The sequence below is a fragment of the Physella acuta genome, unplaced genomic scaffold, assembly GCF_028476545.2.
Source record: "Physella acuta isolate Inbredline_101_S28 unplaced genomic scaffold, ASM2847654v3 ptg000480l, whole genome shotgun sequence".
NCBI classification, from domain to species: Eukaryota; Metazoa; Mollusca; class Gastropoda; family Physidae; genus Physella; species Physella acuta.
Window position 1 is genome coordinate 95,384 of NW_026731999.1, and position 15,343 is coordinate 110,726.

At 38.1% G+C, this 15,343-nt stretch overlaps 1 protein-coding gene across 1 annotated transcript; it reads right to left on the minus strand.

Annotated features, from left to right (window-relative positions):
- Window positions 1–112: 112 nt before the first annotated feature.
- LOC131944067 (enolase-phosphatase E1) lies at window positions 113–5,319 on the minus strand. Its single transcript, XM_059304554.1, has 6 exons — window positions 5,099–5,319; window positions 3,393–3,494; window positions 3,090–3,286; window positions 2,679–2,811; window positions 2,198–2,321; window positions 113–2,076 (listed from the first exon to the last, which is right to left on the minus strand). Exons 1-6 carry the CDS (start codon window positions 5,207–5,209, stop codon window positions 1,820–1,822), a joined length of 924 nt encoding a protein of 307 aa, XP_059160537.1. The 5' UTR covers window positions 5,210–5,319; the 3' UTR covers window positions 113–1,819.
- Between the last annotated feature and the right edge of the window lie 10,024 nt (window positions 5,320–15,343).

Consider the following 15,343-nt stretch of genomic DNA (forward strand, 5'->3'; position numbering starts at 1 on the left):
ATACTAAATTATTTTTACTTAGTTCTAGAGTAAAGTTATTGCTGCAGAGAAATTTAACTACATAAACACACAATTTAAAGAAGAACTGGATAAAAGAAAAAAGTAAACACCATTTTGTATGAAACTACATAATTTGTTCATGTCATTACAACAGAAGGAAATAACGTTTACAAAAACAAAGAGCTTTAACCTCCTTTAACATGTGATACCAACATGACAAATTGTGTGATAATTTGGAGGGATCAGGATCCAACCCCTGTCCCTATGCATACTCAGTTTACAACAAACTACACTGACTGAAACAATATCCTATGGGGTAAAAACTAAGATCAAGGACTTGCTGCCTAAAGAAACCAGTTTCTTTAGGATACAGTAAGCAGAGGAGATCCATGTCCTTTAAAACAAGGATGCATAGGAGAAAGTCTAGTGTTATTCTAAAACAAAAGTTTATTCTCTAGCATTAACCAGCATTGGAAAAATAAACATTACTTGTATGAAAGATACTGTTAATATCTTAATGAACACAACATGTATATATAAAAGAATTGAGATAGTTTTAAAAAAACAAAATTCAAATGGTGGTCATTTTAAAAAAAGTCTTTTTTTTTTTGTAAAAATCAACTTTTTAAAAAGTCAGTGTGGTGATAAAACATTTGTACATTAAAATGTTTTGCTAAACAATCATAAAAACAATTTTGATTACAGGAAAAGTAAAAGTAAATTGAATGATTTGAAGTTGGCCATCGGTGCACAATAAACCTGACTCCAGCATTCCATTCAAGCATACACAAAATGCATATTTTTGAGACAAGGTGATTCAAATAATGTATACATGAGACTTGTAAACAAAAAAAATTTCTAGATTGTTTTAAAAACTAAAATTTACTGCCTTATTAATAACCTATTCATTTCATGAAATATTGTATTTCATCTGATATGACAACATATTTCACACATAAATTGTGTATTTAAAAAAAAAAGTTTAAAAAGACATTAAGACAGTGTTTTCTACACCACTACTCATTTTATTTACATAACTAGATTTCAAACAAGAAATAAAAAAATAAAAACACACACACACACACACCTACTTTGGCAGCATGTTTTTTCTTATAAAAAAATGCTGAGATGAATGATTAGTAAGTTACAAAAAGTAAAAACTGGATAAAAATTTTATCATCAGAATATAGAAATAAGAGGAGCTGCCAATCAGTTATGAACTATCTTCAAACATAAAGCACCACATATCAAATATAATTGCACAAAACTGATGTACACATAACGATTGCAAATTTACAATTTCAAGTTTCTGCAAGAACCATAACTATAATTCCACTGAATTTCATCTGTCTTTAATTCAAAATATGTACATCATATTTCAAACTGCTAGTTCCCTAGTCAAATTTACTATTTAAATTAGCGCACTTCCTTTTAAACTCGCTGTTATAGAATAGGTCGTACAATAAAATACACAACACTTATAAAGGAAAAAAAAATCTCTTTCAAACTAACTAGGAAAAAAATGCTTAAACCCTATAAATTGCATGAGGGATTTAAAAAGAAATGTTAACTTGCAGAAATAATTGATTAAGAGGTTTTACAGCGTAGACTTGTTATCCAGCTTTACTTACTTCAATCAAATGTTCTGATAAAGCTAACTATATTGCCTAAAAATGATAGAAAAGGAATTTTTCAGAAGAAGAAAAAAGAGGGGGAGTGGGGAAATTTTGTTTTTATGCCACTTACATTCACCTCTCACTTGCTGACTTTTCAACAACTGACTACTTACATGCCAATGATAAATCAAACATGAACTTTTTCAAGCATCTTCGCCATCATCGTCTTCCCCTTCAACCTCTTCATCATCCTCATCATCATCATCATCTTCATCATCGTCTGCCTCTCCATTGTCACCAGCAAACCTCTTGATGTCGTCATCATCATCTTCATCTCCATATAACTCATCAAACCTCTCAATACAGGCAAAGTTCTGTAAATGCTCATCTGTTAATTCTGCATTACCTGGCCTTATAACCAGCGCACTGCGCAAACCTGCTGCAACAGCTGCCTCTGCCTCTGAAATAACATGAAATTTTTAAAACATTTACATTTACTACATGTCGTTATTAAGAAACTTTAACTAGTAGAAGTCCAGGGTATAATTTAGGCATTATAATAAAAAAAAATGAGTGGTTACCTTCAGGAAGATCTGTGAGAAACAAGATGTCTTTAGGATCACTATGGATTTCTGTAGCAATCTTCTTGTAACTTGCACTATCTGTTTTGCTCCCTGTTGTTGTATCAAAATATCCGGAAAAGACCTGAAAGAAAACAGTTATATTTACAGCTAAAATATTTGATAAAACAATTTTTACAATTAGAAAATACAAGTTTTAAATTTACTTAAACATATTCCTTCATATATTATTATCTACATTTTTTTTCTCTAAATTATGTTGTCAACAATCTTGACTTGTTATTAAACTAAAAATTAAACCCATAATTTCACAAAATTTTTGGGGTAATACTTCAGCTATTGATTTGAAAAATAATAGCTTACAAGTCAATTTTTAAGAAAATATCTCACGACAATGCAAAGAGTGTTTAAAATGATGAGAAAATAATCAAATAAAGATGTAATTATATAGATACATGCCTACTCATTACTAAATACTTACATCTGAAAGATCTCCTTGTGCGGAATTTGTAAACAAAAGCTTTTGTGCCTCAACACTGCCAGAGGAAAAGACATACAACTGAAACCCTTCTTCGGCTAACATCTTCAGCATTGGACCGACATCTTCAAACAACCTAATTGTGCATAATACAAAAAAAAATAGATATCAGTTTTATTTTAACTTAAAAATAAAACGAATATGCAATTGGAACAATCCTTAGGAGTTAATGCAGTTTTTTTTTAAAAATCCACTTTCATAATTTTAATTATTTAAATAAAAACATTTTTAATAACAAAGAACAAATCTGTTTCACAACAATCTACAACTAAATTTTAATGTAATAAATAAGATTAAAAACCAATAAATTTAAATGGAAATAAAATTAATCTAAATACAATGCATTGTACATACTCTCCTCTAAGTTCTGTGGATTCATAGCCTTCTTTCCATATCATTCCCTGTAGTGCTTTGAGTTCGGTTGTTTTTCTGTTATTATCCATCTGCCACCTAACATTTTCTGATACGGCTTTAACTACTTCTTCTTTGCTAGCATCACCACTAGGAATTTCAACAACACCATCTACATTATCTTCTTTTTCTTTTGCAGCCTAAATAGAAACATTTTCATAATTAAACAATTAAAAGAACAAATATTTCTGGAATAATTAGGTAGTTGCTATTTCCAATGATTAAAATAGTACATCCAGTATTTACCTGATCTCTTAATGCAGCTACAGCTTTCTGTAAGTCAGCATTTTCGAAGTTTTTATTCAAAAATGTTTCTATGTTGCTTTTGACATAAGGAAAGAGTGTGTCCTGTATTTAAAGGAAAAAAATAGAGTATTAAGGAAGTTGCCTACTTTAAACAGCAGTATAATACAGGCCTGTAAAAGATGACATTTTAACAATAAAAATATATGAATAAATATAATAGCCTATACGTCTATAAAATATAAATTAAGAGTATTTAAATTATCTATATATGTTCAAATAAGTTTCATGTAAATAGGCTTACAGGACAATACTATACACTACAGGCCAACAGTATTTTACTCTTTTTACTAATGGTACTGCTGTGATGTTACTATTAGTATTAGCATTAGGTTATAGTTATTAGGGTGATGATGCTATACATTTCAGTGAAATCCAGTAGCTTATAATAAAGTTATAATTTATAGGCCACTAGAACTGAAAATGTGTGTTGGTGTTTAATAGTCACAGTAGGCCTAAATTTAATATTATTATTAAATAGCCTACATAACCTAACCCAAGTCATATCTTACAATAGGACATAGATCCAAACCTACACAATTGTTTACACCAACCTCTATTATAATATTAGTATTCACTACTCACAACAACTAGTACAGTAGGCCTACAGCCCCTATGACTATGTTTACTAATTTTTAGATCAGTCCATTTTATGACTGTTGGTTGAGCCTAGCAAAACATTTTTGGGTCACATTTTCAAAAATAATAAGCAGGCTACATTTACTTCGATTATTTTTTCAATTGGGTAAGCCTAATGATTTAATGAATAAAGTCAAAAATAATGTAGCACCTAGTGAATATATTCAATGTATAGGCCTACTGGGTAAAAGTGATATATTTTTACAATGCTAAGAAGAGCAACTAAAAATAAACATTTTAAGCTGCCACCCCTACTTTGCAACTAATTAATAGTTCCCAATCCGGTATATTCCAGTTACAAGGCATTTCTGTCACGTGACCTAAATCAAAGCATAGGCGGCCTCCTTTAAATAAGCCGGTGTCAAATTGAAATGATAAATATTCACGTTTAATCTTAAAAGCAGATACTACATTTTGATTGCTACAACAATAAAATGGCTAAAACAGGAAATAAATTGCCGAATCTCGTAAGCTGAAAAAAAATGGACGCATGACGTTCATAACGCCAAAATCGATGAATCAACAAACGTGTGTAACGTGTAGTAATGCAAGGTCTTTGACCGACACGCGTTCAAATGATACAAACATGCGTGTTTACATAAACAATAAGAAGTAGATATATAAAAACGTGTACAAGCAAGTTAAAACTACACAGCACAGACTAGCTCACTTAATATTTTGACTAATTCAATTATAAAAGCCTGATCGATTCAACATCCTGAATTTAAACCCAGTGCGATATTAGGGAAAAAAACACCCGGTTCATGCCTGCTGATGAGAATGTGGCTTAAGGATCTCGGCGTTTTTCTTCACGCTAAACACGCTGCCGGTTTTTAATCTATCACAAATTATAGAATAAAATTCATCTGCGGTTTAATGTCAATCCAACTTATATTAGTATACTAATTACACGTTAAAATCTCGTTATTAAAAAGTGGGGCATCTTAATTTGATGAAGAAACGCGTTCATTTCTCTGATGGTGGAAGAAGTGACGGCTTTGCTGACTTACCTCCACGAATGATATTGGGGTTGTTGTTCCTTCAATATCACAAATAATACACTTTACACCAACCAACAGGGATTCTGCTTCTTCAGCAGACCTTTTCTGTGGTGCCATCATTTGGATTTATCGAAGAATAAAAGATTACTTAAGCGAAGTTGGAACAAAGACGCCGGCCTGAATCCGAAGCACTGACAGGTGCGCACTCCATTGATTGGGCACGAGAGGGCGCTACTGAAGTAGAAAGTGGCGTATGCTCTTCTAATAATGTTATTCCTCCCTATTTTCAGTGGATTTGTTATACATTATTTCAAGTTTACAATATCATTATATCTAATGTATTATATTTATGGATAGAGTTATTATTTTTATTACATAGAAAGCCAAAAATAATCATCCTATTTGAGATTACGGATGCAAACGAGGGTTTAAATGTTGCATAATCGCTGTGTTTTTTTAAACTTCATTGACATCACCGCTCTTGTTCTTTTCGATTAAGTTCGGTTAGGCCCAGGCATCAGCTAAATCTAGCTAGGCTAAATATTAAACTTGACTTAGACAAAGGCAGCATTTTTAAAAAAATGTCTTACATGTGCAATGTGATTATCACATGTTTAAATAGTAGCAGATAAAACTATTGAGCAAAGACCTCACAAGACGGCATTATACATTAGCCGAATAGTAGACCTAGACTAGATAGCAATTTCAAAAGACCAATGTTTATTTGTGCCGACACAAAACATTATTGTCTAGAAATGCATCTGTATTGATCTACACTAGATCTATAGACATACATTACAGTAAATTATTTGGATACTATAATAAGTATAAGTAAACAGAGCGCCGCACGTCGATATAACATTAATCGTATTCTTTTAGAGGTCGTCCATAAATGACGTCACACTCGTAGAGAGATCCGAATTTTGTGGCGATACGTGGGGGGGGGGGGGGGGAGATAGAAACTGAATTTTAGCCGCTATTTTGTGCTTATGTAATTAACAAAACTGTTGTAATAAATTGTAATAGATTTTGAGTAAATTACCCTATGTTGACCGAGATCAGTCAATATTTTAGAAAAAAAAATTGTTTTAAAAAAAATGCAATTTTAAGGGGGGGGGGGGGTAGTAGGAAGTTTGACACCAGAGGGGGTGGTCTGGCTTTTTAAACTGCAACAAGGTTTTGTTTGAGACACGATCCTTATATTCCAATAACTGTTCATTAATTCTTAGTACACCATGTATACGCAACATTTAAAGAGCAGAGTTCGTTTATGTTAAAAAAAAAAACACAGAGCCCAGCATCATTAGCGGTGATCAATAAACGACGTAATTATTTTTAAAACGATGTATCCCCCCCCCCCGCCCCTACTCCCATCGTCCAAAAAGCCAGACCCCTCACATTAAAATGACGTCACACCTCAGCATACCACCACCACCCACCTAGAAAGGCATTTATTTTAAAAAAGCGACTTCTTTCTAACATTTTTATTTAGCTCGGTCAACATTGAGTGAAGGCCTACTGATCAATTTTAATTGACATTTACTATTTTAAAAAACATTTTAAAAAAAATTAAACAGCAAAACAACTACAACTACAAAATAAATATCGGTTTATAACTTTACTTTTTAATGACAAAGTGTGTCGTCACACTTTCTGAGCATTCCTCCCCTCTCCATCGTCACAAATGTTCCACATACATACACCTCCCAGGAGTGTGACGTAGTTGATGGACGACCCTTTAATCCCTGTATAAGTCCTACATGTATTTGATGAAAAATGAAGTAAGAACAATCTAGCTCTGGGGAAGCGATATAATGTAGCATAGGTTACATATATAGGCCTAGGGAGGAGGCTATATTGCATAACGATTTTATAAAACGCTAAATTATTGTTGTTATGACAAAAAATATTGACCCTGTAAAGTGTAAACCTATAGCGATACTATAGCGCCAATAATTGTAACTCAACTTGAGACAACTTTGTGAGTCCATTAAGCTTATACCACTACTTAATATGCAAAGTAATGGGAAAAGCTGATATAGGTCGGATGCAGAAAAAGCAGACTTTAATGTTTCAACAAACATAGGTTGTCTATTGCACGAAGAAATGGTGAAATACCAAGGACACAAAATATGATTTTAACCAGGCTGCCACCAAACCTTCTCCCGAACACGACCACCATACAAAAAAAAAAGAGCAGATCTTATTGAAACTACACACCAGGTTGTTTTTTTTTAATTGTAAGATGCAGCAATATTCATTAGCGCAAACCATGAGCGGCATCAGACATTGACTCGTGGGTAGTACTGGGTAGGACCACTTCTTTAAACGGAAATTACTCAAAATTTGACAGAAGGTAGAGAATGAAATCTTTTACTTACATGGGAAATTTCATTTATCTATCTGAAATAGTACTCAAGTTATAGGCTTTTTAAAAATTCAAAGTAGAAAAAGTACCACTTCCGGTTATCGGAAATCGCTCAAAAGTTGATCAGGATCTACGATTTTGATAAAATACTTATATATGAAATTTCATCAACCGAGCTGTAACGGTACTCAAGTTATCGTGTTTACACACAGACACACACAAATACACACACAGACATACGGACAAGATTGCAAAATTATGTTTTTCCGTATCAGTGATGTGTAAAACGTCGAGATTTGTAAAAATCTCGATTTTTTTTTTTGCACGATTACAATACTTTCTCTATACTTCGTATATACGAGAAATTTAAAAAGGCTCAAATATTAAGAATAAACTCAACACATTGAGAGAGTTGAGATAGGTGGAAGAGCGCTGGATGGAAGAAGTGGAAAAGTTTACATAATTTATCTGGGGTGTAATGACCGGGGGGGGGGGGGGGGGGAATTGACCAGGAGGTGATGCCCCAAAACCAAATGAATGATCTTTAAGTCATTACAGTCAGGTATCAGAGTACCTTATGTTTTGCTCCCTCTCTAATGGTATTATTAGAAGCAATATTCTCGCCGACTTTAGCACAAGATAGTATAAAATCGCCCGGAATGGAATCCATGACGCACGGGCGCCAAAATAACCTGACAAGGGTTGAATTTGTTCTGGAAGTCTATCAGAGCAATAATCACTGGTTATTACTTCCATGTGTATGCTTCTTCTTCGTTCTTAATTGTTATGCTAGAAGGGATTATGTCTCAGCCCGCTATTCTTTCTGGATTTGCTTCCATAGCCTTTGTCCAACCAAGAACAAACTACAAGGCAGCAGTTTTATTTTTACTTTTGAGTTTTCAGTCATAGACGGGCTGCTGTCCCCAGCTATCGAGCCACATCTGCCCGGGGATTCGAACTCGGGACTTTATAAACCACGAGCTTTACCTACCCGACCACGCCCATCCCACACTATCCCTTCATATGCCAATGTCATTGAAACAGATGGACTCCACTTCATCTGCCCCATGTGGCTTAGGCACGAACGGGAAAAGATGATGATATACGAAATGTAAGATCACTGCGTATACAGGTGCTTAAAAAAATCAAATGACTTAAATTGATCTAAATAGTCCACAAATTAATATAGAGTGAGCGGGTGCAAGGGTGAATTACCTCAAGATTCGGTTTGCACCTCCATCGAATTAAGCTCAGTTTCCAAGTGCAACTTATTCAAACCAGGGTTTCTTTCAGGCATCGATCTATCCTCAATGCTATTTATGCCCAGCCTAATCTCAACCCTAATCAAAAGCTGTCATTGACACTATCCGTAACCAAATCACCATTCCTATCCTTAACCTTAGCAATTGACCTAGCAGAGCCCCCCGCCCTGAAAAAGTCTACCCCCCCAAACGAAATGGAATTTATATAGAAAACATACTTTTACACCAGTGTCCCCGCCCCCCCCCCCCCCCCGCCGGAAATTTATTTAGTCCGCCCCCCCTCACCCCCGAAAAATGCCTTATTCCCCTCCACCCCCCCCCCCAATGAAATAGAATTAATATTATATAGAATATACTTTTACTAGTGTCTCCCCACCCCATCCCTGGAAATTTTAGTCCGCCCACCCCCTTGAAAATTTCAAGTGTTCACCCACACGCCGTTTAGGGGGCCCACAGCCGCCCATAATCATTTTTTTATAGTTAAAATTAATTTTCTTCCATTTTTGACCTGATGGTTATTTTGAAAAAAAAAGAATACTGTAGCTGCGTTTGGAATATCCTTATTCTATAGACACCATCCCACGCTCTTGTATATTCTTTTTCCTACAATCAAACACACGCTGTTGTCAGCAAAATTCTTTTGAAAAAACATCAATTGCGCGAGCGGCTGCTAGACATTAAGACGGCTTTTTGAGACCATCCCAAATTTGGTGCTTTGTTGTCCCTTTTAAGTTCCTTTCTCAGACCTCCCCTCCCGCTCTTAGCCTTACAAGAAGCGAATAGATAGCGCCTCAACAACTAAGCTGGCTCGTATCGGTGGTAGTGTAGACAAACTAGCGCTCCAACAACAAAGCTGGCTCGAATCTGTTGTTGTATTGACAAATTAGCGCTCTAATATAAAAAAATAAATAAAGTGCCGACATTGTTAAATAACCACTGTTCTAGAAAACAAGGCAAACGTCTCAAATAAATACACGAATGAGAGCGTGTTATATATATATATATATATGTAACGAGCGAACAGGTATCCTGCCGACAACGCCAATTGTAACGAGCGAACAGTTACCCTGCTCGCAACGCCACATGTTACGAGATTATTTGCCTGTAGTGCCAAATGTAACGAGTTTAACCACTCATGCTACACAACATCGACTACAGTAGAAATACTCGAAGATGCAGGTTCGCTATTGATCCTTTTATTACATGAATCAAGAAATGCTTCAAAATAACACAATGAATCAACAGGAATGCTTCACAATAATAGTCTGAATCAACTGACCCCTAACAGTCCTCACTAGGCTTCATATAACTGAATCCACATGTCTATTGTCCTTCTTAACACAATACGGCTAACCCGTTCTATCTCCAACTTGATATGTCACACAGACTGACTGATCTAAAGCGAGCGATCAAGGAGAGCGAGCGATCGAAAAAGGAAAGGGGTAAAAGGGTCGAGTTCAGCCGTCCCCTCCTATTTATCCCTTGTATTCGTACTCGTATTCGTACTTGTATTCATCCGTAATCGATACTTGTACTCGATGTCTCCGACTACTAGTTGCGCAGTTCTAACGTACAGTCCGATTAATTAAACATCTGCATCCTATCAATCAAAGTTGACAGGCCGTCTGAATCCCCTCGTACCGTTTCCCAAAATAGCACGCGTTGGCTTTGAGATTGTTATCAGTCCGATCTAATAAGCCACCTGCTATCGGTTGCATCAGACTGTAATACTGCGTCGCGGCTTATCGTTCGTAACTAGTAGCTAGGCCTACCCTAGTTACATCCACCCCTGCCTTTTTTTGTGTGTTTTCAACCACAAACAACGCTTGGCAGGTGCACTCCTCCAAAGTCAATCGCACAATCGTAAAAAAATTTGTATTGTTCCACTCACTGTCCACGTCGTCCCATTCGTATACGATTGACAGTTATACCTATTTCACATATCAACTGTGTCTACATCATCTTCATGAGGCACAAAACAGTTCTAGAATTCACATCCACCCTTTTCGTTTGGTGCCTTCACCAGTTCACTTTTATAGCTTTTTGAACCGTCTGTTCTCATACCAGCGCGACCATGAAAGAATTGATGGTTGCTGACAAAAAATTTCGTCTTCCTTCTGTTCCTCAAACTTCTCCGCGGACCACTTATCTGATGGTCTACTGTCTCTCTGCTTCTGGAAGGAACGGGATCCTCTTTGTTGCCGTTATCCTCCACTTGTGTATCGCGGTTGTTCTGTTGATGGTGATATGGTTCCGGGATGGGTATGTGAATTTCCGTTGTAACTTCCGGTCCCCTAATTGTCTTAGGTTTCTCTGTGTGTAACTGCTCTTCTTGCCTATTCCAATATTTCTTTAATTGAGCAATATTCGCCCACCGATCCGGTTTGGCGTGATCGATGGGTCTTATCTTAAAGGGGCCACCTGCTACTTTAGGCATCTCCACGACTTGCCATATCTCCTGTCCCCAGAGATCGTGGATTTTGTTTCTGCCTAACGGGTGGCTACGCAGTAATACCCTGTCGTTCAGTTTGAGTGGCGGGTCCTTTGTCTGTACCGGCGGTTCCCTTCGCCGTGCTTCATGTTCTAGTCTTTCCTGTACTACCCTGTACATTTCTCTAATTCTTCTCATATGTTCATTCACATATTCCAGTGCGGTGTATGAGCCAGTCATACTCTCCCTTTTTCCTAGGAACAAATCAAGAGGGAGTCGAGCCTCCCGTCCGAACAGCAACATGTGTGGCGCAAGGCCGGTTGTGGCATGGGGGGTGCAGTTGTATAGATATACCAACTCTGGGAGAAAATCCGGCCAACGTTTTTTCTGTTCAGGTTCTAGGGTACGCAGCAAATCATGCATGCTGCGGTTGAATCGTTCACACTGTCCGTTTCCTTTCGGATTAAATGTGGTTGTTCTAGATTTGTTGATCCCGTAGTGGCTGCACAGTTGGTTAATTACTTCTGACTCGAAAGCCCTTCCTTGGTCAGAGTGTAATTGTCTTGGTATGCCATATTTGATGAACCAATGTTCTATTAAGACCTTTGCCACTGTTTTGGCAGTCTGATCTCGTGTGGGCACCGCCACAGTCCATTTGGTGAATACATCAGTCATTACCAACACATGTTCCGTCCCATCCGATGATTGCTCCAACGACGTAAAGTCCATAGCCACAATCTCTAGTGGTTTTGTCGCTAGTAGGTGTCCTGATGGCTGTCTCATTTTGACAACTGGCATTTTCGCATGCTGACACCTCACACAAGCCTCACAATGGCGTTTGACCTCCATTTCCATATTGGGCCAGTAACACCTCCGTCGTAATATTTTGTGCGTCCTGTCCTGACCCTGGTGTCCTGCCCTGTCATGTGCCAACCTTAGCACTTCTTCTCGTAACTGTCCAGGCACCACCACCTGGTGTATTGTCCCATCAATTTGGTCATGAATTCTCCGCATGAGAACACCATCCTCTATACTGAGACGGTCCCACTGACTCAGTATTTTCTTTGTTTCTCGACCAAATTGTTCTCTTTCCCTTCTTCCTGGGAATTTTTGTTCCTGGACGTATTTCAATAGCGGTTGTAAGCCACTATCCGTTCTCTGGGCATCTCTTATCTTTTTGTGATTAAGGCAATTAAAATCACTACTGTCCATATGTCCGGGCTCTGTGGATATGTGCTCCACCCCGGTCTGCCCGTTTTGCATCACTTGTACCCCATGAGGGATATCTGTTGACGCTCTGACCTCACATATTCCTGTCAGCGTTTCTTCCTCATCGCCCGGTCTCTCGTAAGGATTCCTTGATAAAGCGTCCGCATTGCCATTGGACCGCCCCGGGCGATATTTTATCTCCAGGTCAAAGAGTGCCAATTCTGCTGCCCATCGCTGTTCGATGGATCCCAACTTTGCTGTCTTTAGGTGACTCAAGGGGTTATTGTCAGTGTATACCACACATTTAGCACCTAATAGATAGTCCCTGAATTTTTCAGTCACAGCCCATTTTAATGTCAAAAGTTCTAGTTTCATGGCGCTGTAATTTGTCATGTTCTTCTCTGATTCCTTCAGAGCTCGACTGGCATACGCAATAACCCTGAAACCTTGCTTTTGTTGTTGTGATAGCACAGCTCCCAGACCTTTAGAGCTGGCGTCGATTTCTAACCGAAATGGTTTGTCAAAGTCCGCGTATCCCAATATCGGCGCCTCTGTCAAAGCATTTTTCAGTAGCTTAAACGAGTTCAGGCATTCATCAGTCCATAATTCACCTATCAGTTGTGTTTTACCTTTCTTTTTCTCCTTACTGTGTTTCTTTGTCATTTTGTTTCTTAAGTCATGCAACGGTGCGGCAATTTTTGCAAAACCAGGTACAAAGTTCCTATTTTCTTCTTCAGATAACAGACACTCTACAGATGAACGTTTCTCCTGTGCTTTTACTTTGCATGAACTTTCCCTATCCAGTTTCATGGTTAACCTTGAGATCTCATTATTAAGTCTACCAATTTCTTCCTTATCATCATTTTTCTTAGCCAACAAATTGTTCACTTGAAACTTTTCAACATTCAAGTTCATTTCACAGTTCATTTTTTCAATATCTGATAATTTCTCTTCGAGTCTTGTTTGAGACTCTTTCATTGTTTGTTTCCTTTTGTTTCTTACGCCATAACCTCGCCGCTCTGTAGCCTTGACCTGCCTTACAGAGGGCGATCGTTTCACCGGACAGTACCGTGCCATATGTCCGGGTTGTGAACAGGACAAGCAAATTGGTCGACCGTCGGCCGTCCATTGGAGTGATGGCTTGGCAGGACGCGGCCGTCCAACCTGTCTCTGTTTTGTCCCGTTCTTTTCCTGATTCTCAGCTGTTGACCTGCTTTCTAACCTCTCCAAACGTTGGTCAACCTTATCTAGGTGGGCCAACAGTTGAGCCATCCTGGTCTCCATCGTGTCGGCCCCTGTGGGTGGGGATTGTCTCTGTTCAGGCACAGAGACTTTGTACACCGAACAGTTCGATTGGTCCTCATCCTCGGACCTGCGGATCGCTGAGTTCCTGACCTGAAGGAAGGTCAACTGCGGGTCTTTGTGGACCTCCTCTTTCAACTCTCTTCTTAGGATCGGGGTTGCTAGCCCCTCGATGAAATGGTCCCTCAGTAGGCGCACATCAATGTCAGGTGTTTTGCCCTTTACCGAATCAAAGGCCCTGTTCATTCTGTGTGAATACTCCATCACACTCTCCGCCATTCTCTGCCTTAAGCCTACGAACCCTGATAGCAGTTGCGATCCCGACCGTCTCTCCCCAAAGGTCTCCATAATCAGATCCAGCACCTTATCTGGATCTGATTGGATGGTTTTATCGTGGCATTTGACCTCTGCCCTAACCGTCTCTCCTATACTGCCCATCAGCAGTCTTAATCTTTCCTCTGGTGACATGCCTCTCGAGGCCCAGGCCGCTTTGACCTCTTCACTGAACCTGTTGGTTAAAGTTGGATCACCGTCCCCGTAAAATTTGTTAATGTAGGACTCTCTGGGTAGGACCACTATATGGGTCTGCTTCTCGTCCAGAGTAGACATTTTATTCCGTAAGTAACAAAAAAAAAGAGTTCTTTCTTACCGTGTGTGTATGAAAAATTTTTCTCGTTCCTCAATTTTCACAGTTCCTGAATGTTCGAATTCACACACACACTAAACACAGTTATGAACTAGGTTGACTATGGGTGCCTAAAGCGGCAAGTCTAGTTGAATTCATCCTGTCCGACGACGCCAATTGTAACGAGCGAACAGGTATCCTGCCGACAACGCCAATTGTAACGAGCGAACAGTTACCCTGCTCGCAACGCCACATGTTACGAGATTATTTGCCTGTAGTGCCAAATGTAACGAGTTTAACCACTCATGCTACACAACATCGACTACAGTAGAAATACTCGAAGATGCAGGTTCGCTATTGATCCTTTTATTACATGAATCAAGAAATGCTTCAAAATAACACAATGAATCAACAGGAATGCTTCACAATAATAGTCTGAATCAACTGACCCCTAACAGTCCTCACTAGGCTTCATATAACTGAATCCACATGTCTATTGTCCTTCTTAACACAATACGGCTAACCCGTTCTATCTCCAACTTGATATGTCACACAGACTGACTGATCTAAAGCGAGCGATCAAGGAGAGCGAGCGATCGAAAAAGGAAAGGGGTAAAAGGGTCGAGTTCAGCCGTCCCCTCCTATTTATCCCTTGTATTCGTACTCGTATTCGTACTTGTATTCATCCGTAATCGATACTTGTACTCGATGTCTCCGACTACTAGTTGCGCAGTTCTAACGTACAGTCCGATTAATTAAACATCTGCATCCTATCAATCAAAGTTGACAGGCCGTCTGAATCCCCTCGTACCGTTTCCCAAAATAGCACGCGTTGGCTTTGAGATTGTTATCAGTCCGATCTAATAAGCCACCTGCTATCGGTTGCATCAGACTGTAATACTGCGTCGCGGCTTATCGTTCGTAACTAGTAGCTAGGCCTACCCTAGTTACATATATATATATATATATATATATATATATATATATATATATATATATATATATATATATATATATATATATATATATATATATATATATATATATATATATATAT

Coding starts and splice junctions, on each gene's coding strand:
- LOC131944067 (XM_059304554.1), bottom strand. CDS start 5,209: ATGATGGCACCACAGAAAAGGTCTGCTGAAGAAGCAGAATCCCTGTTG. Junction 2,812..3,089: donor TCCACAGAACTTAGAGGAGA/GTATGTACAATG, acceptor ATGCACAATTAG/GTTGTTTGAAGATGTCGGTC. Junction 2,322..2,678: donor CACAAGGAGATCTTTCAGAT/GTAAGTATTTAG, acceptor GTTTTCTTTCAG/GTCTTTTCCGGATATTTTGA.